At 34.8% G+C, this 25769-nt stretch overlaps 9 protein-coding genes, 3 non-coding genes and 1 pseudogene across 14 annotated transcripts; 9 read left to right on the top strand and 4 right to left on the bottom strand.

Moving 5' to 3' along the window:
- The first annotated feature begins 941 nt into the window (after positions 1-941).
- Positions 942-2470, top strand: F46G10.1 (BTB domain-containing protein). 2 transcript variants are annotated; one of them, NM_001129673.4, is made up of 5 exons: positions 942-1042; positions 1123-1181; positions 1233-1344; positions 1567-1692; positions 2230-2470. In NM_001129673.4, the coding sequence occupies exons 1-5, from the start codon at positions 971-973 to the stop codon at positions 2395-2397; spliced, it is 537 nt and encodes a 178-aa protein (NP_001123145.1). In that variant the 5' UTR covers positions 942-970; the 3' UTR covers positions 2398-2470. The 2 variants fall into 2 exon arrangements, 1 of the variants encoding a protein (NP_001123145.1); NR_023998.1 differs by having other exon boundaries at positions 971-1042; positions 1226-1344; positions 2230-2397.
- Positions 2471-3851: 1381 nt separating this feature from the next.
- On the top strand, positions 3852-5545 carry srxa-8 (G_PROTEIN_RECEP_F1_2 domain-containing protein; the record flags this gene model as incomplete). The annotated part of the gene is made up of 6 exons (NM_077815.4): positions 3852-3960; positions 4008-4121; positions 4176-4453; positions 4812-4944; positions 4994-5154; positions 5212-5545. 6 exons carry the CDS (start codon positions 3852-3854, stop codon positions 5413-5415), a joined length of 999 nt encoding a protein of 332 aa, NP_510216.3. The 3' UTR covers positions 5416-5545.
- On the bottom strand, positions 4596-4667 carry R04D3.t3. Its single transcript has one exon. It is a non-coding gene; the product is annotated as a tRNA-Pro (tRNA).
- A 45-nt stretch (positions 5546-5590) lies between the features above and the next one.
- On the bottom strand, positions 5591-5663 carry R04D3.t2. Its single transcript has one exon. It is a non-coding gene; the product is annotated as a tRNA-Val (tRNA).
- Positions 5664-6852: 1189 nt separating this feature from the next.
- On the top strand, positions 6853-8792 carry srd-43 (Serpentine Receptor, class D (Delta); the record flags this gene model as incomplete). Its single annotated transcript, NM_001322642.1, has 6 exons — positions 6853-7137; positions 7186-7323; positions 7520-7716; positions 8358-8433; positions 8481-8559; positions 8605-8792. 6 exons carry the CDS (start codon positions 6853-6855, stop codon positions 8790-8792), a joined length of 963 nt encoding a protein of 320 aa, NP_001309448.1.
- Positions 8793-9239: 447 nt separating this feature from the next.
- srd-42 (Serpentine Receptor, class D (Delta)) lies at positions 9240-11098 on the top strand (the record flags this gene model as incomplete). The annotated part of the gene is made up of 6 exons (NM_077813.2): positions 9240-9524; positions 9574-9711; positions 9863-10059; positions 10666-10741; positions 10785-10863; positions 10911-11098. The coding sequence occupies 6 exons, from the start codon at positions 9240-9242 to the stop codon at positions 11096-11098; spliced, it is 963 nt and encodes a 320-aa protein (NP_510214.2).
- Positions 11099-12093: 995 nt separating this feature from the next.
- On the top strand, positions 12094-13834 carry srd-39 (Serpentine Receptor, class D (delta)). The gene is made up of 5 exons (NM_001322641.3): positions 12094-12608; positions 13023-13216; positions 13264-13339; positions 13387-13465; positions 13513-13834. The coding sequence occupies exons 1-5, from the start codon at positions 12174-12176 to the stop codon at positions 13701-13703; spliced, it is 975 nt and encodes a 324-aa protein (NP_001309447.1). The 5' UTR covers positions 12094-12173; the 3' UTR covers positions 13704-13834.
- A 977-nt stretch (positions 13835-14811) lies between these two features.
- srd-37 lies at positions 14812-17533 on the top strand (annotated as a pseudogene). Its single transcript has one exon. A coding segment is annotated over exon 1 (2722 nt).
- A 394-nt stretch (positions 17534-17927) lies between these two features.
- srd-36 (Serpentine Receptor, class D (Delta)) lies at positions 17928-19336 on the top strand (the record flags this gene model as incomplete). Its single annotated transcript, NM_077811.4, has 5 exons — positions 17928-18224; positions 18302-18439; positions 18489-18694; positions 18912-18990; positions 19034-19336. 5 exons carry the CDS (start codon positions 17928-17930, stop codon positions 19280-19282), a joined length of 969 nt encoding a protein of 322 aa, NP_510212.1. The 3' UTR covers positions 19283-19336.
- A 97-nt stretch (positions 19337-19433) lies between these two features.
- On the bottom strand, positions 19434-19505 carry R04D3.t1. Its single transcript has one exon. It is a non-coding gene; the product is annotated as a tRNA-Thr (tRNA).
- A 207-nt stretch (positions 19506-19712) lies between these two features.
- On the bottom strand, positions 19713-20891 carry srd-38 (Serpentine Receptor, class D (Delta); the record flags this gene model as incomplete). Its single annotated transcript, NM_077810.1, has 5 exons — positions 19713-19952; positions 20001-20079; positions 20127-20332; positions 20379-20516; positions 20592-20891. The coding sequence occupies 5 exons, from the start codon at positions 20889-20891 to the stop codon at positions 19713-19715; spliced, it is 963 nt and encodes a 320-aa protein (NP_510211.1).
- A 1174-nt stretch (positions 20892-22065) lies between these two features.
- Positions 22066-23780, top strand: R04D3.3 (uncharacterized protein). The gene is made up of 4 exons (NM_077809.7): positions 22066-22397; positions 22491-23054; positions 23104-23271; positions 23324-23780. The coding sequence occupies exons 1-4, from the start codon at positions 22074-22076 to the stop codon at positions 23558-23560; spliced, it is 1293 nt and encodes a 430-aa protein (NP_510210.1). The 5' UTR covers positions 22066-22073; the 3' UTR covers positions 23561-23780.
- Positions 23781-23881: 101 nt separating this feature from the next.
- R04D3.4 (UBX domain-containing protein) lies at positions 23882-24922 on the top strand. The gene is made up of 4 exons (NM_077808.7): positions 23882-24083; positions 24158-24280; positions 24370-24558; positions 24615-24922. The coding sequence occupies exons 1-4, from the start codon at positions 23892-23894 to the stop codon at positions 24789-24791; spliced, it is 681 nt and encodes a 226-aa protein (NP_510209.1). The 5' UTR covers positions 23882-23891; the 3' UTR covers positions 24792-24922.
- Positions 24923-25769: the final 847 nt, after the last annotated feature.

The raw sequence follows: 25769 nt of genomic DNA, 5'->3' as shown, positions 1-25769 counted from the left end.
GGTATAAAACATAATTTGATAGTGCTGCAGCCGCACATATTGTGAAGAAAATAACAAAAAAAAAACAAAATAATTGCCAGTGAAATATCAATTATAATTGACTTTCATTTGACTTTATGATCTGGAACATCTTGTTATCGTCATTGAGCTGCAAGCTACTCCTGAACAACTTTCGTAGTTCTGAAATTGCAGGATAAATTTTTTTTCAGTGAACATACATAGCAGACTGAGCTGTTGGCACGAAAACCGGCAACTGTCGATTTTTTTCCTACCGCTTGTTCAAAAACTGTGAAAAAAACAAAACTTTAAAAACAGAATGGCGCCAGTTAGAATAAGCATACAAGTGCAAAAATTACTATTCAAAAAATGAAAGGTTGTGTTATTTTGAGAGTAGTCAAGTGGTGAATGAATACTTCAATTAAATTTTGAAATTATACGCAAATCATGCGACGGCACTGACCAATCAGCGTTACGTAAAGGAGACGACATACTTCGGTGATTGGTTGGCGGTTTCCTGAATAACACGTGTTTCAAAATTACATTGACATATTTACGGTTTGTCCAAATTCGTAAAATTGGCACTCTTGATCATATTTCTTTGCCTGTTTTTTTTGGCATTTTTCAGAGCGAGCTTCAAAAAAAACTATTCAAATTTTGCCACGCTTTTAATATTATTCACTTTTTCATTTAAATTTTAGATCAATTATAAATGGTTATTATTGAGTGATAACAATATACTTTTTCTAAACACGAATAAGATTTTTTTTTCGAAAATAGGTACCTTTATATGTTTCAAAAGTGTTGAATCACACGTGTTGCCAATCTGAAAATGGGATGGTATCTTCTTATTGACACAAGGTGAATTCAAAAATTTTCCTAACGTCACTGATAACACAACCGACCATTGAGTTTTATTACCTCGATTTTCACTTGCTCGCGTTTTTCACAGGACACGCAGGTTTGACTAATAATGCTAGCTAGAGCTTCTCTTCATTCAAATGGTGTGGATATGCATACCGCTGAGTATGCTGATTATAAAAAGGTGGGTCTTGAAATTGATTCAATTTTCTAATAAATTGTACAGCTAATGAGAAAATTGGAGTATTATAAAACTATGTTTAGGCTGAAGTCACATCTCATCATGCTCGAGACATAGTGCATATTAACGCAGGCGGCACAAGGTTAGTTGGGAATTGAGAACATGAGATCTGAGAATTTAACGAAGGCTTCAGATTTACTACACTTTACGACACTTTGGCACAGTCAAAGTCGTCATATTTCCTCAACTTTATCCGCATCGACCGCACCAGTGGAAAAATTGTGCTTCTTCAACAGAGAACTATTGTGGGTGACAATCTAGAAATAAATATACATACTAATGAGGATGCAGAATTTTTTAATTGGAGACTATTAGGTTATCTAGAAGCTAGCTGAAAGCCTAAATCCTACTGAAAAAACTTCCAACAATTTTTACTTGTGCTTTTTTCAGAATTATTTTTCTGAATTTCAAGAGAATGCTTTTAATCCTCATAGCTCTCTCTAAAAAAATTTCAATACAAATTTCAGCGTGATGAGTCAGGAGCAATCTTCGTGAACCGGGACGGGCGTCTGTTTGCATTCGTTCTGCAATTTATGAGAGACGGAAAGAACACTGTCCTGCCAAAAGATAAAGACGTGTTAGCACAGCTCAAAGTAGGTGTTTCATGTTTAATTTCATCGCCTTCTTAACCATGCGTTGTCATTGATAAGCACAGTTGCTTGTTTACTAGAGGTACACCGAGGTGTGCCTTGTGTTTTATGGGTATTTATGTGTTGGCGATTGTGTGTCACGAATATTGGTATACCTAATCAATTGGCATGGGTAGAGAAAATTAAGTTATACAATTTAGTCATGTGCAGTTACTATTTTATGATATTGTTAAGGAAAAACAATATGTTTTGAAAAATTGTTTTTTCCAGGAAATATCATTCAAAAATTAATTCAAAGTGCAATATGGAAAAAAAACCAACAAATACAAGATTAACACTAATGTCAACTATGTCAACAATCATAAAAAATAGAAACTATGAGATTTATGCAAAAAATGTGTAGCATACATAAGTGTGTATATTAAATGAATCTTGAAACACCAAATCAATTTATTGAAAACAATCACAACTTTTAATTTGAAAATAACTCCAATGATGTATGAATTGACAATACATATAAACTTCCCTTATTTTTTCCAGCGAGAAGCAGACTTCTTTGGCATGGAGGTATTCAAGTACCTAATTCAAGAGACACTTGTTGACATTGAAAAGGAACAACGTGCCAACACCAATGATATTGTGGATATTCGCAATTCGGTGAACCAAATTGCGAACAACACGTACTACAATAATGGAGGACGCATTTGAAGTTTACTTCCTCTTTCTGAATAACTTTGTTAATGACCATGAAATAACGGAAATAAAGTGCAAAATTGTGTGTACTTCTGAACGAACTTGTTGAATTTGGTGTTCGTTGAAAATTGACTTGGGGGATGGAGTAATCATATTCAAATTATTTTTAGTGATCCTTGTGAGAACATTTGAAACCAAAAAGATGTGCTTAAAATTCTGAACACTTTTAAATTAAGAAAAATCGGTAGAATCGAGTTATCGAAAATCAAAACGTCTTACTAAACTTCAATTACATTAGCCATAAAAAACTATAGAAAATATCGATTTTCAAAAACTAAATTATATTCAATCTTTTACAGATTTCTGAAAACCAAGTCAAAACTGATAAAAGATACAACTCGGAAAATTGCTCTAAATCAGCAATGTGGAGAAAAATATTTCGTTTAATATTTTTGATTGGGGGGGGGGACTTTATTGGTTGTCCTGAATCTCTCTCGAAAGTTAGTTTCCTCGCATAAATTAGTCTTGCGCTCTTAATTAGCATTGTTTCTGAGCAATTTTTTGTGTCTTGAAGCCTGCGTCGCTGCAGTTGCAACTGAAAACTAATACAGATGTTTTCGTGTACTGTTTATTTTTTGCCTGCAGTTAAAATAGATCTATTTACTTGTTTTGTGCAGACTTAAAAAAGTAACAATGTTCTGTTCAGTGTGCTCAATAGGTAAACAACTTTTTTTGAAAGTTTGTTGAAAGATACTTAAAAAATTCGAGCTCCATGTGAACATGCGCTATGAAACGTTATCTTGCCATGAATTAATCGTTATTATTATTAAAAATTCTTTTGATTTTTTTAAACTTTTGAAAACTATTAAAAATACATAAACATTTGCAAATATTTTGCAATAAAACTCTTTAAGACTTAAGTTTCTACGACTGCAGTTAAAACTATTTACAACGAAATATTTACAAGATGTGACCCGGAACCCGGAACATTTTGCCACGTTTAATATCAAAGCACGATCATTGAGCACCATGTTGACCAGCATGGTACGTGTAATATTTTTACACGCTTCGTTGGAGACAAATTACATGATGAAGTTTATTTATTTTGATAATCAACCAGTCGGATAATTTCGAAAATATACGATTTTGATCTAAACCCAAATTTTTCAGAATGTGCGCAAGTTCAGTTTCAGAGGTTCCGTTCTACTTCCCTGTACATTTTTTTTTCTGCGAATCACACTATTATATCTAACTCATAAAACCCTTTATTTAGTGGGCGCTTTTGCGAATAGGAGAAATTGTTCTCAGAATCCAATAGTTTCGAACACATTTTTATCACTGTCACGCAATTCAGCATGATTCAATTTCTGTCACGTTTTTCTCGCATTTCAGTCTATATCCCTTTTCAGCAGTTGTGACTCTACATTCTCTCCTAATCGAATTTGAAGCGTTCAACAATTTTCGATAAAATGACACCGAAGTATCAACTGTTTTTAATTTTTATGATAATACTTCAAACAATGTGCATGCTTTACAACATTGTGCTCCTCACAGCAACAATAATAAATCGTCGGAACGGTAGTTTTTGAATTTTAGGAGTCAATTACATTCAATTAATTTTTAAGCTGCACTCCCACTGGCCTATATTGTTTTAATGAGCATTCCCGGAATTCTAATTACAGTTTTCCTTAATGTTAATGTAGCTGCTTTTGCCTTCCTTACTGAGGAAGAATATGAAAGTGAGTTGCCTGTGGAGAGTTCTGAAAACATATTCGAACATTTGACGTTTCTAGACTATCTGACAGCATTTGGTGCTCAATTTAGTCTTGGAGCCACATTTTCGTATTTCCATTCTCTTTGCATTTCTGTGCTAATGACAGTCAATCGATTGGCTATTATACTCAACCCATTCTCTGAGATGTTCACACAACGACGACTTTTCGGATATGCTGCCGTTATTGCAATTGTAGTGCTCATATCATTACTTATTCCATACTTTACACCGTGTCGTATTATTTTCATGTTGAATCATTTGTCATTTATATCTGCGTGTGACCCAGAACGACATCCGGTTAGTCAAAATCTGAGCATTGTAATCATTTTTGTTCGAATTCCGTCAAAGGAGATCAAATGTTTACTGCCTTAAAAAATGTTACATTAAATTTCAATTCAACGTGCCAAGTGCGTGTCGCGTTTGAATATGCCAAAAGAATGGGCCGAACCGGGGATTGAACCCGGGACCTCTCGCACCCAAAGCGAGAATCATACCACTAGACCATTCGGCCATGGGAAAGCTTTTCCTTCCGAAAAGAGAAACGATTAGACACTTGCTTCTCTTTTTGGGGGAAGAGAACAATGAATAGCGCCAGTGTTTGCTTTTGAGAGAAAGCAGTTCTCATGAAAAAAGGAGAAACTTCCTAAGATTGCAGATCACAGTTTTCCAAAACCAATATGCTATTCTACTTCCATTTACATGTATGTTTGTCAACTTGGCTATTATCTTGCATCTGCGTTTCGCACGGAATGACACATACGTAAAATTTAAAAAGTTCTTTACCAAAAGTAAGTGAAAGTTTTGTTTAAAAAAAATTTTCTACCTAATTAAATTAAGATCATCACATCAGCGCCGTTCCAACTGTCAAGGCTGCAGAACAGAGCAACTTGTCGAAAATTCAAGCTCGCAGAGACCTGATCATGATGAGGCAAACAGTGGCAATTGCTGTTTATTTGTCTATTTATGAACTTGGAGCGTTTATCACAAAATGTTTTCCGGTAAGAAGTCTAGTCTAACATATGTTTTAATATGCTGCAACGGTACATTATTTTTAGACTGTTTTCGCTAGTTTACCTGAAGTTGTGAGAGAAGGATACTTTTACTTCCGCTTGGAGTCGATTCCGATGATGAATTTTTTCATCTACTATCTAGAAACACCAAGTACCCGAAGGATGATTCGTCGGTTTTTGAATCTGAAAAATAATAATGACAGCACGGCTCAAAATGCAACAGTCTTCACAGTTGCTCAACGTCGCTGACCAGAAATATGTCTTAATTCCAACAATTTTTTTTAAATTTATTATTCACATTAACACTATTGAAAAATTCCTAAAATTTTCTAAAAATAACTATATACTTTTTTAAATCCATATAAATTGTTTTCAATTTTCTATTCAACCAACTATGTATACAAACAAAGTATTCAAAAAACGTAGGTCCTAGCCGGGTTCGAACCGGCGATCTTCTGCGTGTAAAGCAGACGTGATAACCACTACACCATAGGACCACATGTCAGTATTCAAACTAGTTGCCTGCTATATGCGAAGAGGGTAGTAGAGATGTGAGACAATGCTGACGGGGAGACACGAGAGATGAGTACGGAGAAGAAATTGAGGAGGAACTTTGCAGAGCATGGGAACATTGTACATCGATGAAGTACGTTCGATGCACAATAACAAGCTCTTCAATAAAACTACGGAAATTTGGAAGTTAGGAGTCAAATTTTTTAAAATATAAAACTAAAAATTGGAGTGTGGACATAATGAGAGCATTTTCAGAATACTCTATAAAGACGAAAAACGAAGATTTTGCAACAATTCATAACACATTCGATGCACAATAACAAGCTCTTCAATAAAACTATAGAAATTTGAAAAGTTAGGAGTCAAATTTGTTTTAAATTATAAAACTTAAAAAATTGGAGAAAAAAAAAGAAAATAGTGACTCTGGCCGTTCACCAAAATTAGTGACTCTGGCCGTTCACCAAAAATAAATAAAAAAAATGTTACACGAAAAAATAAAATGTCAGACGAAAAATAAAATGTTAGACGCAAAAAAAAGTTAGACGAAAAAATGAAATGTTAGACGAAAAAAGTAAAATGTTAGACGAAAAATGAAATGTTAGAAATAAAATTTTTAGCCTAACGTTTTACTTTTTTCGTCTAACATTCCAATAATTTGAAAACAATGTTTTAGGTGCGAACTCCATAGTTGAAAAACCAAAAAAATGTTTATCATGGAACCTGTAAAATAACTTGAGCACTATAGCTTGAGCATCTGTAAATTAGCTTGAGCACCTTTGAAATAGCTCGAGCACTATAGCTTGAGCACCAGTAAGTTCGCTTGAGCACGGTCTGCCTCCTGAAGGGTTTTTAGCATAATGTTTAGTTACATGTTTTTCTAAAAAAATAAAATAATTTGAAACCATTTCGGTAAGTATTCAGAAACGTTTACTCTGTGGTTATTTCAAAAAGTTATTATTACTATTTTCAGAATTGTTGCACAATCTGATAAAGTGCAAACTTTTAAATGTTTTTTGATCATTCAGTTTTTCCATGCTTGATTACGTAACAATACCGATGAGTAATTGTCTCCCGAGACTTGTAATTTGAGATAAAGTCTAATTTTCTTTGCTCAATTCATTTCCGTAATCATAAAGCAAAATTCTTTGTCATCTATATTAGTTTTTAAAAAACATGTATCGTGAAATTTTAACAGTTTTCGATCCACTTGTTTTTATTGTCAGTTTATGTTTTCAATCAACACTTATCTATACAATTATTCGTCATTCCCCAAAAAACATATCAACGCTAAAATCGATTCTACTCATAAATAGCTGTTTCCAATTAGTTCAATCGTCAATGGCATTTTTCTCCCAAGTGCGGTATGTCAGTAATCTTGTTCCATTGGAATTGTGGAGCTATGGACCATGTCGTCACTTTGAAGCGTTTATTTGTTATTCCACGTTTCATGTTCTTCAGGTATTGTTCCTTTGGAAGATTATTACGCATTAGCCTTCTTTTTTTCAGACAAGTTCTTTGATAAGTGCGCTGACAGTTTTCTTAACAACTTTCATGAAATACCAAGCAGCAAAACATGTACATCTTTCAGAAAAGAAAACCTGGGTTGTAGTTTGCACTATTTTAGCAATTATATTAGTTTCAACAGTGAGTTAAGCTTTTCCAAACGAAAATTTAAAAATTGAAAACATTTTTCGGGTTCTTATTGATGAGTCGCTAAATTTTTAGTTAAAAAAACACTATTCTTAAGCTTGAAATTAAAAATATCAGTGCAAATGTTGTGAATGTTAAATCACTTTGAGTTAGAGCTACAAAAGAACCAGGAATAACTTAATCTATCCAGGGTTGTGCAATATCGCTGGTTATTATGCAAGCTTTACCTTTGGAAATTCGCCAAAAATACATTTTGATAAACCAGTCCCTTGATGAATACTCTGTCATTGGAATAGTAGATTATTCGGTTTTACCCAGTCGTATAAATGCTACAATTGTCAATGGTTTAGTCATCATTTTACCAATCACATGTCTTTTATTACGAAGGTGAGCATTTGCAATATTCTTCTTTAATTTTTGGTTAATACGAGTTTTTACTCTCTTCCTATTTACCGGAAAGTTTTTCATTCGCTTTTGATTTTATATGTGATCGACAGTAAATATTTCCTTAATTAAAAATTGAACCAAATGTTGTTGATGAAAACGTACTTAAAAATGCATAAAGCCAGGAAGCTTTTCAATTGAGATAAACAAATGAGATTTAAAATTTAAAAAAATAGCCAACATTGGTAATAGGGCTGTTATATAGGACAAACTAGAACGTCCTACGACATCCCACCAAGAACGATTGCGAGCCTTCATCATGCCTCGCAGGACGGCTTGCCATCCGCACTGTGTGTGCGCGAGCCAAATTATCCGCGGCAGGACGTGCTGTCAAAATGTCCCATTTTGGTTTGATCTTCGAAAAATGCGGGAGAAGAGTCGCAGACTTTTCAACTGATTTAGCATGGTTAAAAGTGTGCTGACGTCACATTTATCTGGGAGAAAAATTGCCGCATTTTTGTAGATCAAACCGCAATGAGGCAGCTTGACACCACGTGCGGGAGGACGACGGCTTGTCTTCGTCTTGCCGCCAAGGACGTCCCGCGTACAGGCTTATTTGGTACCCTGACTGAAACATTATCTAGAAAAATACTCAAGCTTCTCACGGGACCTGATAGATCATCCGATGCGTTACATTCCCAAAATAGAATTTTCATTCAGGTAATATTTTTGCATGTACCCTTAGCAATCGAAACTCATGACTTCAGGGCCTCACTTTGCAAATTTTCTGTCATACGCTGGTTTACGTTCCTATTTTTGTGTGCTCATCAATTAGTCTGGTGACAAGTAAGCTTCACTGTTCCTGCTGGTTTCTTAATAAAATATTTTCAGAAACAGAATACATTTTCCCGCAGTATTTCATATTTGTTTTACCGCATCTAACAACTGTCATCGATCCGGCTGTAACAATGTATTTCGTGACGCCGTATAGAAAGAAATTAATAATTTGGCTGCGATTGAAAAACAATAAAATGCACTCTATTGCGCATTCGACATTTGTAGTTTCAGTCAACCAATAAATGATTTTTTTAATGAACAAAACTAAAACTAATTCGTAGATGTTGGCAGAGTAATGCACATTTGTAAGAATTTCTATAAATTGTTTGGGTTTCTGTCTAAAAGATGTTGTTGGCTTTTTTCCAAAGTGGTATGTTTTGTTAAACATTATTTAAAATGTTCATTCAGATAATTATCAGTTTGACAGCATTGGGAGTTGAGTATACAAGTGATTTGAGTCTGGCATGTTTTCTAGTAGTTTTGCGAACTAAACTTTCACAAAGTGAGAGTTAAAAAGTTACGTGATCATTTGGTCTCGTTAAGCTTGATAACTCTTAACTGCCAGTGACTAATTATCCCCTGAGACCTGTAATGCGTAATGCAGTCTGATTGTCTCGTCTCAATGCGTAATCATATTTAATAACTTTGTTAATCAAAAACTTCATCATAATGATTAGTTACTTACAATAATGTTCCGTGCGATTCTTTCCGTTTTCAATCCACTGGTTTATGTACTTAGTGTTTGTTTTCAAACAACTCTTATATATACAATTATTCGTCATTCGCCAAAAAACTTATCAACTTTAAAAATCATTCTATTAATTAATTGTTTCTCTCAATCAATTCAATCGTCAATGGCTTTTATTACGCAAATACGATATGTAAGTAATCTTGTTCCATTGCAACTTTGGAGCTACGGACCATGCAGACATTTTGAAGCGTTCATTTGTTACTCAATGATGCATGTTCTTCAAGTAAGTTATATGTGAAGAAGTGTATTTGTAAAATGCGAAAAATCTTCAGACGAGTTCTTTGATAAGTGGATGGACAGTTTTCTTAACAACTTTCATGAAATATCAAGCAGCAAAGCACGTTGTTCTTCCAAAAAAGAATATTTGGATTGTAATTTGTGTTATTTTTGCAATTATTTCGGTTTCAGTGGCAAGTTACTTCATTCCTGATTGAAAATTATCTTTTTAAATTATTTTCAAGATACCTCTATGATTTCAATCAAGTCTTCTGACTGAAAACTGATTGGACACTTAAAAAAATATTAACGAGTTTCTTCAAAAAATAAAACTTGGGTTTCCAGGCTTGTGAAATATATCTGATCATTATTCAAGCTCTACCTCAAGATATCCGCAAGAGTTACGAATCTATTAATAAAAATTTAGAGGAATACTCTGTGATTGGAATAATGAATTACTCCTTTTTACCTAGTTCTATTAATGGTGTAATCGTGAATGGATTAGTTGTAGTTGTACCAATTTCATGTCTAACGTTAAGAAGGTAAGCATTCAAAATTATGAAACATTGTGTTAAATCAAACCAAATATCACTTTTAGCCGAGAAACAAAATATTTGAGGTTCGACATCTAAATGCTATTTAAAAACGTAATGTTTCAAATTCGTCACTACCAAAAAACCAGCAAAGGTGGAGCACTTTATAGCTGTACAATTTTTCGTTACTTAGAGAACAGAAGCTGTTTTATTAAAACACCAGCCGTGGACCGCACCTACGGCGCGGCCCCCGACTTTTTTGAGAAAACACATTAGATATACGGTGTCTATCGCGGACCTCGATCGATGTCTGCTGCGCATTTAGCATAAGGTTTCCCAAAATTTCGTTGCTCTGATCAGAGATCAAACTACATAGGGACAGAAGGACACGCGCTTTATATAAAGTAAATGATTTTTTCTGGTAATTTAAAAAAAAACTTATATTCTATTGAACCAACTCTGAAAATGTTTTCATTCTCCCTATGATTTGAAGATAGCAACCACCTAAAATTATTGTGAACTTTAGATGTAGATAGCTATTCATTTATAAACGTTTATGCAAAAAGTACTTTTTACACAAAGTGTATTTAAAAACAAGCAAAAAAAAAATTTCAGGAAAATATTCAAGCTTCTCAGTGGTCCTAACAAGTCTTCCGATACTTTGTACTTGCAAAACCGGATTTTTCTTCAGGTATTATTTTTACTCAAATAAAATTGTAAACTTATGAATTCAGGGTCTCACTTTTCAAATCTTTGGTCATATCCTGGTTTACGTTCCGATTTACATTTGTACATTCATCAGCTTTATCACAAGTATCTTTCAAATTTTACATTTTAATTTAGTTTTTTTTAATTTTCAGAAACAGAATATACATTTTCACAGTTTTTCATCTTCGTTCTTCCTAGTCTAACAACAGTCGTGGACCCAGTTATCACAATGTATTTTGTGACGCCTTATAGGAAGAAACTGTTGTGTTGGATGCGTTCAGCCCAGAATAAAGTTTTCTCTGCATCTGGATCCACGTTTGCGGTATCTATTATTAATTGAATTACTAGTCACTATCAATTGAGAATAATTGTTTTAATTTTTAATAAATCGATTTAAATTATAAACCAACTTCTGGAATTCCGTTGTTGTATTATGTTTAGAGGCTTCATTAAATCTTTGTTACTTAGTTGTCAGCAATTTTACCGATCTCTCCTGTGTCCACAAATTTTGGTTTTTAAATCTGACTCTCCCAATTTATATTTTTCATTATTGTTTTCTGGATTCTTTATGCTACACAAATAGGCCGGCAAAAAGTGATATTTTAGTTGAATGTGGGTCTTTCTTTCTCAAGTTTTTATTTGCGAGAGATTAATTTTTAGAAACGTCGGTTTCAACGACTTTATTTTTAAAAAATAAAAAACTGATAATGAACTGCTTAGAGAGAGTAAACTGAACACATGAAATTCTTTAATTTGTTTTTTTTCAAGAGTTTATTCTATAAAAAAATAACACAACAAACATTGCGTAAATTTTTAAGTACTCTTCTTTTTAATTCAAAATAACCAAAACAACCGAATTGAGTTTTAAAGCAAATCATATGTTTTGCGTATTTCTAAAATTTTGTGTGTTTATTGACTTCAGCATATATCAGTAGATTGACCACCAAATTTTATTATTTTTTAAACGTGTTTTTTGACGTTTTCAAACCTGGGAACGTCATTCCTCTTCACACTGAAATAAAGTGAGATTCTCACAAAAATCTATTTTTTTATTATTTCCGTCTCAATAATCGCCAGCTTCACCAAACATCTATTATCTTTATTGTTGATATGTTTCAATTTCCCCATTCTGAAATTTTATAATTTTGATTGAAGATCATATTGTGCAAAGACCCGGAACCAGATTTTTAGATGTTCTTTTTTTTTGGTTGAACTGGATGATAACTGGACAAAGTCACGCACTTTCCAACTAACACTTTTGTTATGATATTTTTTTTGCTGATACCACACGCAATCAGCCCACTCAGAACAAGTATCATGTGTGGAGAGAGCAATGTGAGCACAATAACCCAAATTTTTATGAGACTCAATCCCAACGGTCTGCCTATTCACAAAGCTACATTTTCAGTCGCGAAATGTTGACGAATGAAGACTATCTCAGTTTTTTGAGTTTGTTCAATCCGGTTTTTTTCTGCACTTCCGTTATTCTACAAACCATTTGGCTTTTGTTCATTATCTTCCACTCTGCAAAAATGGGAATCTTTCGATTCATCATAGCACACACAAGTGTCTGCAACATTGCTTGTCTTTGTCTCGTTGTGTTGTTCCAATTTCGGCAGGTGTCCTCAAATGTTCCGGTGGAGGTTCGAAGTTATGGACCTCTTCGAATTCTTAGTACGTTGACTATGTACACGTGCCATCAAATATTTCAACTGACTATATTGTTGAGTGGTATATCATTGATTGTCACGCTATACTTTAAATTGATGACATTACGTTGGACGAAGGTTTCGAGCATAACAATGATACTGACATTCTTGGCATTTCACATTCCATTTTTTCTTTCAACAGTAAGTGTAAGAATTGTACATGCATAATTTCCAAAATCTCCATTTTACTAACTTTGTAACGTAATGTACCTCACTTTTTTTCACTGGTTTGGGTATATTCAAAGCTGATAGGAGGAATTTAATTACATAGCTCATTTGAATGTACCAAACTACGAATTTGTGAGACAGTGGGCAGAAAAGTTAGACAATCATTTGAAAAAAATAATATTTTCGGCCGGTAGGAAACGGAAAGTTTAAACAATTGGAGATTCTAGCTAAAATAAGGTAACATTTTTTTTAAAATTATGAGCATTTTGTCATGAAAGTTGTTATTTTGGCGTTATTCTGTAAAATGCAGAAACAATTGAGTTTGTTTCTTCTCCTGGTGGATCTGGTAGTAAATTTTCTAAAAAAAGTAAAGTATCTTACTTCCAGGGCTTTGTAATATATCTAATTCTTACCGTCGCATACCCTCAAGAGATTCAAGAGGAACTAGCACTCAAAAATGCAAACGCCACGGAGTATTCCATCGTTGGTCTAATGAAACTTCAGACGGTCAGTCTAATGCAATTTGCTCTTGTTGTCGGTGGTGTCGTACTTTCTCCATTTATTTGTTTTGGAATCAGAGCGTAAGTTTTCAGAAAAATAGCACAATCTAGAGTATTGACGCTTACAGAAGAATTTTGAATCTTCTCAACAAACACCTGGACGCATCATCCAGAACCAAAACTCAACACAAATCATTTGTTCTGGTAGTTTTTATTATTCCTTTTTATCGACACTATCTTCACATTTGCAGGGTCTTACTATTCAATCTGCAATTCCAACTTTCACTTACTTCCCGATGTACTGCATGTATTTTTATTGCGTCACTACTAGTAAGACAATATATGTTATTTGTAAAAAAGATAATTTATATTTCAAGAAACCGAAATCCTCTTTCAACAGTACTTCATCTACTTGGCATCCGCACTTCCAGTGTTCATCGAACCAATTGTCACGCTTTATTTTGTGATTCCGTATCGCAAGAAATTGTTGTCATGTCTTGGGAAACGAGACAATTCAGTTGGAACCACGATTTCGGTGTCTTCAGGCATTACACGATCCAGAATATGATTTACATTCCCACTTGAAAAGTGAACCTGGATACAATAAAATCACTTTGTTGAAAACATTGCACTAATATATTTTTTGAATTCTGTATATATAGTAGCAGATGATTTTATAATAAATACTGAGTTTGAAGAGATTACAATTGTAGAAAATTTAAACTCACAATTGAAAGTGAATTGAGAGACGGTCCACGTACATGACCCAGAGTATAATTTTCATGCTCATTTGATAAATTAACTAGCTTTGTTTGAAACATTGTATTGTAAGTTCATAGATTTAGTAATTCTAAAATAACCATGATGTGTTCGTTGGCATATTCTGGTTTGTGGTCAAATGTATTGTGCATTCTCTATTAGTACTGCATACCTTGTGATCCACCTGATAGTGAGCATTTTTTCGTGAAGAAATATTTTCAACATCATAACGCCAGGCCACATGTTGCAAAACAAGTGAAGCAGGAACTGATAAAATATGGGTGGTTAATTTTTTCTTTTCTTTTCTTTTCCTTTTCCATGGTTAAATAAATTCAATTCAATTCAATAACTAGGGAATATTGAGCTATTGGGTAGAGTTTCTGAAAGGATTGATATGCCCTTGTGGATCAATCAACGAAGGCTTCCTACTAGTCAATCTTCACGTATGGAACCGTATGGCCAAGTTACTTCCGGAGACAATGAGCCGTCAAATGCTTGCTTCACGATTAAATTCTATCCCGTTCAATTATTTTTCCCTCCCAACTTGATCCCCTTAACTACTTCTGGTTTACAGGATCATTCAAATTAGTCTTATCCGATAGCCATTGTGATGGACTATTCATATCTAAATTTTTTTGTTGAAAAATGCCATAACTACACGTGAACTAATCTTGAGTGTTTATTATTTTCAGTAATGTTTCTATTACTTGTTTGATGACTTATACATGAGTATACGTGTATACGTGAGTAGGTTGAATTTTTTAAACAGATACACGATTTCCATGATTAATACTCGATGCCTCATTTTTTCGAAAATAAGACAATGTAACAATTAGTTCTACTTCAAAAACTCAAAAACTTGGTTTCATTGGTTTTGTCTAGCCCTTCGGTTGTACTTGATATTCATTGTTGATAAGATGCTTCAAGCCGACGAGTACCGTTCGCTGCTTTCAGTGCTTTAACCAACGTTTTCAATTTTCTCTATCGTATTTCAACTATTTTTGATGTATTTAATTGTGAAGCACTCTCCCAAAAATATGAGTTTTCTTCGTGTCACATTAGCACTCACATCTGTGTCTCAATTAATTATTATTGTTTTGGCGTGTTTTCTAAAAATACGGTTTGTTACAACAAAGAACCCTATGGAAATGTGGACGTATGGATATTGTCGGTATTTTGAGCCTTGGCTATGCTATACTTACCACCAAATTGTTCAGGTAAAAAGACTATTATTGATCTAGTTGATTTTTAAAAAAAGGGTTTCAGCTGTGTCTTCTAGCTAGTAACCTTACAATATACGGAACATTTTTTATTAAATACATGATAGTAAAATCAAAGTCAATGAATAAAACAGTAATATTCAGCACATATATTGTATTTTACTTCCCACTTATATTGTCCTCGGTAAGTGTGAAATCTCTCTAAAATTGAATACAACTTGATAAATTACAGATCATTGTCGTGAGTATTATTGAAACCCAAACGTTTAACTCCGAGTATGAAGATAAACTAAATTTTGTGAATTCATTGAGAATTATTAACGCGGATTATCTTATTTTTTCGTTTTTAAGTTTCTCAAATTGGCTTAATTCTTGCAATTTGTTTATTCTCGCGTTTTGCATGTTTGCTGCTCCGGCTGTTTGTTATTACTGTCGAAAGTAAGTTGGGTCAAGACAAACGCCATATTTCAACAAGTGTTCAACATTCAAGCAAGTTTATAGACCAATCATGGCCAGTTTTTTTTTTCAGTTTCAAAGCTTTGTCGAAACATTCTCAATCAAAAAATTTAGATAAATCTCAAAAAAATTCACCCAAAACTAATTGTTCAAGCAGAAAGAACATTCTAGAGCAACCGGGAATTTTTTAAATAGGCATTTTTTATACTGCGAACAGAATTTTGCCGTTTTCTTTTAATGCCATAGTAAATGCTCAGGTGTGTACTACACACTTCCGTAATTTACCCACATCCTCTACTCTTCAATTTAATAATTGGAATGAAAAACCTCTTAGGCTTTTCAGAAAAACGCTAGATCATATTAATGGTCACATCGCAAGTATTTCACTTGCACGACAATATCAACATAAAAGTTTTATCATGGTAACTTTTTTTTTGGTATATGTAGATTTATTCAACTTCTGTTCAGGATCTCACTATTCTATTAGGTTGAGCAAAAAGTCTTTGCAAAATTTGTACTTTTCTTCATTTCTCAGCGTTAATTCATTTTTTTCTGATTCTGTTTTTTTATTTGTATAGTACGTAATGTGCATGTTTAATGCATTTGAAAAAACTTTTGGGTGCTGTTCAAAATGACCGAGAATTTGCTCGCCGAACGCCACGTCCTCCTAGGAGTTTTTCTGTACGAGTTCCTCCAAGGCTGCAATTGCAACGAAGCTCGTCGTAACATGTGTGCAGTGTTAGGCAATAACTCTGTCACCTACAACACCATGAAGTTTTGGTTCGAAAAGTTCACGAAAAAGAACTACGATCTCGATGATAAACCAAGATCAGATCGCTCTCGTTCGGATATCGATGAGGATATTTCGAGAGCCCTGGAAGATGATTCAAGAGCAACGTCACGCAAACTTTCTGCGACTCTCAAGCATCTCCAAAGAACCATCATCAAGCATCTCCATAGAACCGGAAGGGTGCCAAAGTTCGGTCAACTTGTTCCTCACAAATTGTCCGATTCTCAGAAAAATTGCTTTGTGACCTCTCTCTTTCGCTGTTCACTAGGAAACGAACGACGGACTGGATTAAGGATATCATTACTGGAGATGATAAATGGGTATTATATGTTAGCCATACCAGGAAAAAAGAGTGGGTCCCGGTCGAGGAAACCGCGAAACCTGGCATCAAGTGAGAACTTCAAGGAAAAAAGTGCTTCTCTCAATTCGGTGGGACAGTAAGGGTGTCATTTCCAGAGAGCTTCTTCCAAACTTTGCTACAATCAACGCTGGCCTATACTGCATTTAATTGAAAAAGGTGGTCCATGCTCATCGATTACATCGCCCTAGAGGATCAAAGTTGTTGCTGCTCCATGACCACGCAAGACCGCATACAACTTTGAAGACCCGCCAGAAGCTCCAGACCCTCAGAATCCAATTTTCGTCTCACCCACCGTATTCAACGGACTTGTCTCCTACTGACTACTATATGTTCCGCCCTCTCCAAAATCACCTTGCCGGGCAGAAGTTTCATGATCGAAAGGTCGTCGAAACTGGGTTGGACGACTTCTTTGCCTCATAATCGCAGGAGTTCTAGGCGGAGGGTACTGTTCAACTTCCATTGTGTTGGCAAGAAGTCATAAGCATTAATGGTAAATATATTACCCATTGAATCTTGTTCGCTTTGAAAAAATACTACTTCCAAAAAAAAAATCAAAATTTTGCAAAGACTTTTTGCTCAACCTAATATGTATACTTCCTTGTGTGATGTATATTCCTATTGAGCTTTTGTATTACTATTGTATCAGCACGAAAGTGGAGATATTGTTTCTCGAATTTTCGTTCTCGTTAATTGTTGCATTTCCTACAATGATTGATCCTCTCATATCTATATATTTTGTCACTCCTTATCGAAAGCTGGTGACAAAATGGGTTCAAAAAGAATCAGTGGGAAGTAGAGTAAATACAATGTAACTTTGCTTTTGTTTCTATGATAAAGCCGTCCATTTTGAAGCTAATTTTTTGTTTTTATAATAATTTTAGAAATTGCGCGACCCGACCCATCTCTACCCACCTAATAGGCATAAGCACAACATGACTTAACGTTTCAGCTAATGACAATGATTTATACATGGTTACTCTACCTGATAATACTTTTCATTTAGGAATTCAAAACACAAGTTTTCCGCTGTTCGCATTGCTGATGTCCTCATTAGTGAAAATATTTCTTAGATTTCGGTTACATGTTACTCTCACTTCAATAATTCTTGTTTGTAACTCATGTCACGTATGACGACAAAATCTGCAGAAACTACACGCCCTTTGGTAAAAGGATAAAGTACTAGTAATTTTTCTTGTTTCTTCAAAAATGATAGCAGCAGAGTACCGATCGCTGTTGTTTGGAATCTACCCTATTTTCTTTTTCTTTACGTTGATTGCTCAATTATTTTTACTATTCTTGATTGTGAAGCATTCTCCGAAAAGCATCCATATGCTTCGAATAATTCTTGGGTTGACATGCATCTTTCAAATAGTGCTCGCGTTTTCTTCGTTCTTCACACAAATTCGGTTTATAACAACCAAAAAGCCAATTGAGATGTGGAGTTATGGGCTTTGCAAACATTTTGAGCCATGGATTTGCTACTGTTTTTATCAAGCAGAACAGGTACAGATATGAAATATTGTAGAATCATAGAATGGTATCATAGAAATGGTATCATAGAAAATGGTTTTGATTTTCAGTTGACTGCTCTTGCAAGTGGACTTACAATTTATGGGACTTTCTTTCTCAAGTACAGAATGGTGAAGGGTGTTCAAATGAGCAAGTTTGAAATTCTGAAAACATATTTCACGTTTTACTGCCCATTTTGCCTATCTTTCGTAGGATAATTATTTAATCTCTAATAAAGTTTAAAGAGATTCGTTTCAGATCCTTGTTATCATTATCGTCAAAACGCAAACCTTTTCGTGGGAGGCTCAAGAGCAACTTCGTCTTGTGAACTTATTTTTGAACAATGAAGACGAATACCTCGTTTTTGCATTTTTGAGTTTTTCCAAGTGGCCAAACACTCTCAATCTTATTATTACAAGTTTTTGTATTTTTGTTGTTCCTGTGTTGAGTTTTCACTGGAGAAAGTGAGTCTTTTAAGATTAATGAGGAGCTCTTAGAATCTGAGATTTGGAAGGTTGATGAAAATATTACTGAAGTGTTAAGTATCACAAAAGTAAACCGACAAAGTACTACCAAATAGGAGAAGGAGTAGCAGTTGTTTTAAATTACAAATGGTTATTTTTTCCATTTTCGCAGTTTTGGAAACGTAAATAAACAAAGCATAACATCGTCAAATTGCAGAAGAACCCTACGTCAAATCTACCATCAAATGGAAAACATGTCGGCTCCTCGACAACAACTTTACAAAAGTTTTGTTATGGTAAGACTGTCATCAGCTTTCATACATTGTAGTTATCTTCCAGGGTCTCACCATTCAGTGCGTGCTTCCCTATGTATTCTACATTCCAATTTACACCCTTTACTACTACTGCTTATTAACTGGGGAGGAAATCTTGTTCTTGGAGTTTTTTCTGGTTTTGATTCCAGCGTTGCCAACATTGGTGGATCCGATTATTTCAATTTATTTCGTAACTCCGTTCAGAAGAAAATTGATGAGATGGGTGAAAAAAGAACGAGAGGAGACAAGAACTACAAATGCGTTTACGAGATAATAATAAATTTGAATCAATGCAAAAGTTTAATTCAATAAAAGATGAAGAGCGTTAGTGCAATTCAAATAAACTTTTAAGGTTTATTAAAAATAGAAAAATAACAGCAATATAGATTTAATTAAGAATAATGAGTCCGACAAAAAAACTTCGGTGCCTCATGCTGGAATCGAACCAGCGACCTTCTGTTTACTAGACAGACGCTCTGCCACTGAGCCAATGAGGCAGATATGTAATAAGCTGGTCGTTATTTTCAAAAGATGTAGCTTCCCAAAACAGTTATGCAGTCGAAATTTTATTTGCACAGCTTTTGAACTGTACATATTAAAACGTTTTAAAACGTATTGTTTTTATCAAACATCTCAATTCAAGGTAAAAACACATGCAAAATCTATAAAAATTTATATGTGTTCAATCATAATAAAAAATTGCATTAGAAAGTATCAGTTCTATGCAGAGTTTTTCTTTTTCGCACCCATTTGATAATCAACTTTCTGTATGGTGTCACAAAATAAATTGATATAAAAGGGTCAATCATGGCCGGTAGTTCAACTATAACTGGAAAAAAGAACTCCACAAACAAAAGCTCGTTTTTGGTGATGATACAGTAGTAATACAAAAATTCTAGTGGAATAAAAATAACGCAAGGAAGAATGCATTGAATAGTGAGACCCTGAAACTTGAATTAAATGAGAAATATCTGCAATAACTGTTCTGATACCAATATGAAGCTTCTGTACTGTTCCTGACAAGCAATAGACATATTTCCAGCTTGGTTTTTGATATGTTTCAGAGTATTCCTAAGATAATCTAACAATTCGAATATCATACTTTCTACAAAACTCACTTCCTGTAGAAAAAGCAAATGACGGGAGAAGCCAATAAGCATGCACCGTAAATCACGAGATTTGACGTATTTGGCCAGTGTGAGTAGTTCAAGATTGCAAAGATTAGATACATTCTACTATTGTTCCCATCAATGTTCACAACGCGGAGTTCTTCTTCCGCTTGTACCGTCCACACTTGAGTTTTGAAAATGATTACGACAAATATCTTACAATATCTTTTTTTAACATGTCAATTTTTCAACAAAACTCACTGTGGATAAAATGAGAGGAAAATAGAACACAACATACGTTTTCATAATTTCAACTTGGCTCATCTGTAGTTTTGTGACCATTCTGTACTTGAGGAAAAAAGTTCCGTAAATTGTAAGATGACTTGCCAACACGCTCAACTAAATATACATTTTCGGTTAAAAAAATTTTTTTTTTAATTTTTTTTTTTTAATGTTCTTCTGTTCAAGCCTAACCTGCATAATTTGGTAAAAGCAATTGCATATCCATGGCTCAAAAAATCTGCAGTAGCCATAAGTCCAAATCTCGATTGGAGTTTTAGTAGTCTGATACCGAACTTGTGTAAAATACGTTACGATTATAAGAATAATTTGAAAAACAGATGTTAGAGCTAAAGTGGCTCGAAGAAAATTCAAGTGTTTAGGGGAGTGCTTGACAATCAGGTATAATAAAAAAAATTGCACAGACACCGCTAGCGTGGAAGATACAGGATAAAAAATAGAACTCAGAAAAATATAGTCTTCCGCCGAAATCATTAAATAGAATGTAGGTAAAAATAATGAACTGAAAATTGCGCAAAATGTAAAGTCAAAAATTACAATGTATCCATGTAGAAGTAATTAGTTCATTTTTTGTCATGAGAAAGCAACGTTTTTTGACTTTTTGATTATAAAATGACAGAACCAACACATTTAGAAACAGTTCAACAACAGTGTTATCCCAAGCGGAAAAAAGTATGTACACCCTTTAGCCCAAATTGAAAAGAACGCACACTCCAGACCTCTCTTTTTTTTATAAAAAAAACAAAAAAGCTAAAAGTAAAATTAAAAAATCACAAAAAAAAACCAAAAATTCATCTCAAAAATTTTCCAAGAATTTTTATAGCGTTTAGAGGGAAGGCATCGTCTAAGATATTCATCTGGTCAACGTCTATTTTTCAGTAATAGGTAAGGAAATTTTAATTCCTATCGACAGGAATTGTACATGACACACAAAAAGAGAAGATGTTTTTGCTGAAACTTTTTTTTCGTGACAGCCCTGATCTAAAACTACTGAAGATGAAAAACGCAAGAATAATTGCCTAAATAGTAAAAATTTTCGGACATCTTGAACCAATTTCGAAAAACTTTAAAAAACCTGAACTTAAATCGCGAATTTGATGCAGACATATATCTTCCAAACATAATAAAAAAACATGTTGTGAAGAGTGAGAAGAAGTGTAGTCGAAGAAACTGTTTTAAACTTGTAAAAGATTAAAATTTCCAATTCTCACAATATAGGGCTGTTTTTTTTTGTATTAGCTGCAAATTTCACCATTCACAGAGTTAATCTAACGCCAAATTTGGCGAATTCTTCGCGCACCTTTGGTTCCTATGTCTCCCTTTTGTTATTTTCGACCCAAATGTTTTGATCTACACGCGCGAGCGGGACGAACATGAGGACACCAACAAAACAACCACTGGCTTGGCAGAGACGACCGCTCGCCGGTCAGTCTCACTCTTTTTCTTGGTGCAGGTTGGTGAGTGGTATTCTTCCATTTCAACCATTTGATTTTTTTTTATTTTCTACATTTTTTTCAAGTTTTTTAATTTTATTTTTATAATTCGAATTTGAAACACATTGTTCATTTTTCCTTTGGTGTTGTCAATGTTTATTCCTTATTATTTCTAAGATTTTCATAAATTATAAAACAGTTCCAATGTGATTTTCAGGTAATGATGGCCTTTCATCGCTTCCTGCTCATGGCTCTGCCGATGTTGGTCTCTGCTGCTGTCAGCATTGACTGTTCAAGAGAGAACTCATGCTTCGGGGAGCCGTACGGTTGCAGTCCAAACGCCGGATGCAACTCGCTCTTCCACTTCGACACTGACCACAATCTGCATTTCTACATCCGCAATTTCACCGATATGAGTGGCTACGCAGCATTTGCAGTCAACAGAAGTTCAGACGAGACGATTGAATACTTTGTGATTCTTCCATACCAACGACAACTTCTTCGCGCTCATGCCGACTTCGGAGGAAGAGTGCTTATTTCCGAAAAGGTTAGTAGAGATTACTGCAGATCAGCCGAGTTTGAGAAACAATTCTCTGAATGTTCTTTATTGATTTTGTGTCACCAATAATTTTATTTTCAGAGAATCTCTGGTGATGTGGAATATCTTGGCAAAACTGACTTTCGTTGTACTTTCCCGGCTTCCGAACTCCCAACCAAGTTCCAACAAGAGCAATTATTCTTTGTGTCAAAGGGAACTTTTGTTGAATCGTTCTTCGTCCACGACGGCATTCAACTGTTCAATTTGGAGGACGATGCTCAATTTGATATTGTTTCTGCTGAAGTTCCATTGACTCCATCGATTTATCACATTGGTTCTCAAGTCGGAGGGAGTTCCATGGAAGACGTGCTGACTTCAGATGAAAAGGACTCACTTTCAGAAGCGATCAGTAACTTGCCCAAGAGCCCCAAGAGCAAGACAGACAGAGATCTAGAGACGTTGGCTCAATCTGGATCGAAAACTCGCGATTCTCACTCGCGCCGCCGCCAATACCCGGAATACGAGTACGAGGACGAAGATCGTGAGGAGATGGAGTCCCGGCCAAGACGTCGTCACAGCAACAACGCTAGAGGTCGCTCAACTCGTAAGCATCGTGAGGAAGGTGAATCGGACGATGAGAATGAGGATTATGAAGAGGAGGAAAGTGTAAGTTTAACAACAAGCAAGGAATTGATAAAAAATGTTTATTTTTCAGAAGACTCGTAAAACCAACCGTCGCAGTCGCAACGATGATGATGACATTCTCGACGATGAAGATAACTTCAAACCCCGCAGAAAACCTTATGGAGGTCGCTCAGCTCATAGAAACCGAGAGGAAGATGATTATGAGGATGATGAGGATTATGAGGAAGACAATAGTTTTGTAAGTTTCATAACCTATGAGAAATCTATGAAATATAACTTCCTTTTTCCAGAAGCCTCGTAAAACTAACCGTCGTAGTCGCATCGATGATGAAGATGAGTCCAAGCCACGGAAGACACAGAGAGGGCGGAAAAACAAGAAGGATTCCGATGAGGATGAGTTGTTTGATACAGAGGAAAACGATGAGGACTGGTCTGACCTGGACAATTCTGGAAGTAGATTGGATAAAAGGAAGCACATTGTTTGTGATCTTGTTGCAATTGCTCTCATTTTGGTTTTCATGTTTTAAGTACTAACATGTCTTAAGTACCAATATCAAATTTTAGAAAATGTATAATGTATCACTCTCCCCACCTCACTATCACCCCAATTACTCACCATTTACACTGCTAACACACCTAGTTTCTTATCCATTTTGCATGCCTTGCTTGAATCTTAGATACCACTTTTTTTGCATTCTTAATTTTTTTTTGCAAATTGCTCAAATTAACAATACACATACGGTTTTTATCATATTCTCGGTTGTTTTGAACTTTATCTGATTGTTTCCTTCGAAATCATATTTCTGGTTTTCTAAACTGCTGCCAACAGTTCTTAATTTTGTTTTCAGACGGGTAATAATGTGGGACCGCGCTGCCAGAATGGAAGCTTTTGGAATCAAGGAAACCGAGATAACCGTTTCGCTTCCTTTGCATTTGCTGGAGTGCAAACAAGTGGCTCCAGGAGTTTTCGAATTCACCACCACTGATGATGTATGTGAACAGTATGGACTTTCGCACAGAGCCACGTTCACTATCCCTCTTACTGCAGAGGTATGTGTTTAATTCTTTCATTCTAAAGAGTGACGAACACATTTAGATCTAATCTAATTGTTTTATTATTTTAGGAGGTTGCGAGGTTGGATTTCGAAAGATCCGCGTCAAAGCAGGAACCTCGAGCTTTGGGAAAAGTTGCTGTTGATGAGAAGAACAAGTGTTCAACTTTTGAGAAACATGACGACTGGTCCAAGGTTAGTTTCTAAATTAAATGAACAAGGAAGTTATAGGAAACCTATAACATTTTCCTAAGCGGATATTATTTATTGTTGAATTATTTCAGGATAAGAAGGTATTGATGCCTGAAAAAGCTATGCCGATGGCTATGCCACACGTCTCACGCAAGGTTGCTGTTGATAAGAGAAGCGTGCTCTCTGAGATGGCAGACGCTTCGAGTATTGTATTCCAGCGCAAAACTCGGAAAGTCGGAACCAAGTCCAAACATCAAAAGAAACATGGCAACCGTTTCATGGTATGTTTCTAAATTAAATCAATAAGAAAACCATTAAAAATAATGCACTATTTCAGATTGATCATGAGCTGATTCTGCAGCAATTTCGTGACATCAGTTTGGAACAGTTTGAGTTTTCATCCAACTCTGGGAATGCTCCTCCAACTACAAATGACAACAAAGAGCTTCTTCACAAACTGCCGAGATGGAACAGAGCAAGAGCCGCTCGAGAACGCATGAGACTTTTCAATTAAGAATCAGCCAATCGCTTTATTTACTTGAGATGATTATTGTTTTTCCCTGAATAGATTCATTAATAATCGTTATCCGTTTATTTGCAATTCAAAATAGAATAGTCTCATAACTCGAATAATGTTTTATCAATTTACAAAAGAAGTTCAAAATCTATTTATTTTTCACTGGATATTTCAACAGTATGTGATAGAATAAGTAATAGAAAAAATATGGGATTCGGAATATGAATGCAAGGGGGAACAGGTGGGAATGAGGAAATGATATTACAATTTACAAGAGTGGCTTATTGGTATAGTTAGTAGTTATAGTTAGTATATGGTGGCGGAATGAAAGCTTGAAGTAAGTTCTTCAAAAATAACAAGTAAAACATCAAACAATTTTTAACAATTCAAATTTGATACAAACAAAGAGAATGACTATAAATGTGTCCTCCATTCCTTGATAATTTTGGAAATATTTTAAATGGGCATATTTAAAAACTAAACACATAAGTAAAATACATTTGAAAGTCGTTATTTTAAATGATTTTGTCTACTGGTTTCCTGTATAAGATTTTCGCCAATGCTCAACTATATTAGGTATTTTGTGCCTGTCTGGACTGTGCGACAAATCCTCAAAAAACTCGGGAAATTTGACAAAACTATTTTCTCAATTTCTACCAAGAATAACAAACTTGACAAGCTCCATATATTTTTTTTATTTTTGCTACACTCCTGTAGCGCTTCGGCTCATTTTTGTCGATCCCAAATTTTTCATTTTTTGATACACCCCTTTAGCATTTTTTGCTCATTTTTATTTTTTGAATATTGACCGACATTGTACTTGTTTCAATTAGATTTTAACCGATTTGTTGCTTCTGCGGCAAATGTTAATGTATTCTGAGCTCGTCCAACTGCAAACTTGGCAATTTAGTCACATATCTCTGATGGTTATGTCTCTCCTCTTTCTTCTCCTTGGCGAAAATGTTTTGATCTACA

The sequence above is a fragment of the Caenorhabditis elegans genome, chromosome X (genome assembly GCF_000002985.6).
Source record: "Caenorhabditis elegans chromosome X".
Taxonomy (NCBI): domain Eukaryota; kingdom Metazoa; phylum Nematoda; class Chromadorea; order Rhabditida; family Rhabditidae; genus Caenorhabditis; species Caenorhabditis elegans.
Note: the sequence above shows the minus strand (reverse complement) of the source record. Positions and strands in the feature narration are given on the sequence as shown.

Bases quoted from the DNA above. Each gene is read 5' to 3' on its own strand.
- F46G10.1 (NM_001129673.4), top strand. From the start codon at position 971: ATGCTAGCTAGAGCTTCTCTTCATTCAAATGGTGTGGATATGCATACC. The intron at 1,043-1,122 runs GTGGGTCTTGAA...AACTATGTTTAG, and splicing joins AGTATGCTGATTATAAAAAG to GCTGAAGTCACATCTCATCA. The intron at 1,182-1,232 runs GTTAGTTGGGAA...CGAAGGCTTCAG, and splicing joins ATTAACGCAGGCGGCACAAG to ATTTACTACACTTTACGACA.
- srd-39 (NM_001322641.3), top strand. From the start codon at position 12,174: ATGTTGACGAATGAAGACTATCTCAGTTTTTTGAGTTTGTTCAATCCG. The intron at 13,217-13,263 runs GTAAGTTTTCAG...TGACGCTTACAG, and splicing joins ATTTGTTTTGGAATCAGAGC to AAGAATTTTGAATCTTCTCA. The intron at 13,340-13,386 runs GTAGTTTTTATT...TCACATTTGCAG, and splicing joins AACACAAATCATTTGTTCTG to GGTCTTACTATTCAATCTGC.
- R04D3.3 (NM_077809.7), top strand. From the start codon at position 22,074: ATGGCCTTTCATCGCTTCCTGCTCATGGCTCTGCCGATGTTGGTCTCT. The intron at 22,398-22,490 runs GTTAGTAGAGAT...TTTTATTTTCAG, and splicing joins GAGTGCTTATTTCCGAAAAG to AGAATCTCTGGTGATGTGGA. The intron at 23,272-23,323 runs GTAAGTTTCATA...TCCTTTTTCCAG, and splicing joins ATGAGGAAGACAATAGTTTT to AAGCCTCGTAAAACTAACCG.
- R04D3.4 (NM_077808.7), top strand. From the start codon at position 23,892: ATGTGGGACCGCGCTGCCAGAATGGAAGCTTTTGGAATCAAGGAAACC. The intron at 24,084-24,157 runs GTATGTGTTTAA...TTATTATTTTAG, and splicing joins CTATCCCTCTTACTGCAGAG to GAGGTTGCGAGGTTGGATTT. The intron at 24,281-24,369 runs GTTAGTTTCTAA...GAATTATTTCAG, and splicing joins AACATGACGACTGGTCCAAG to GATAAGAAGGTATTGATGCC.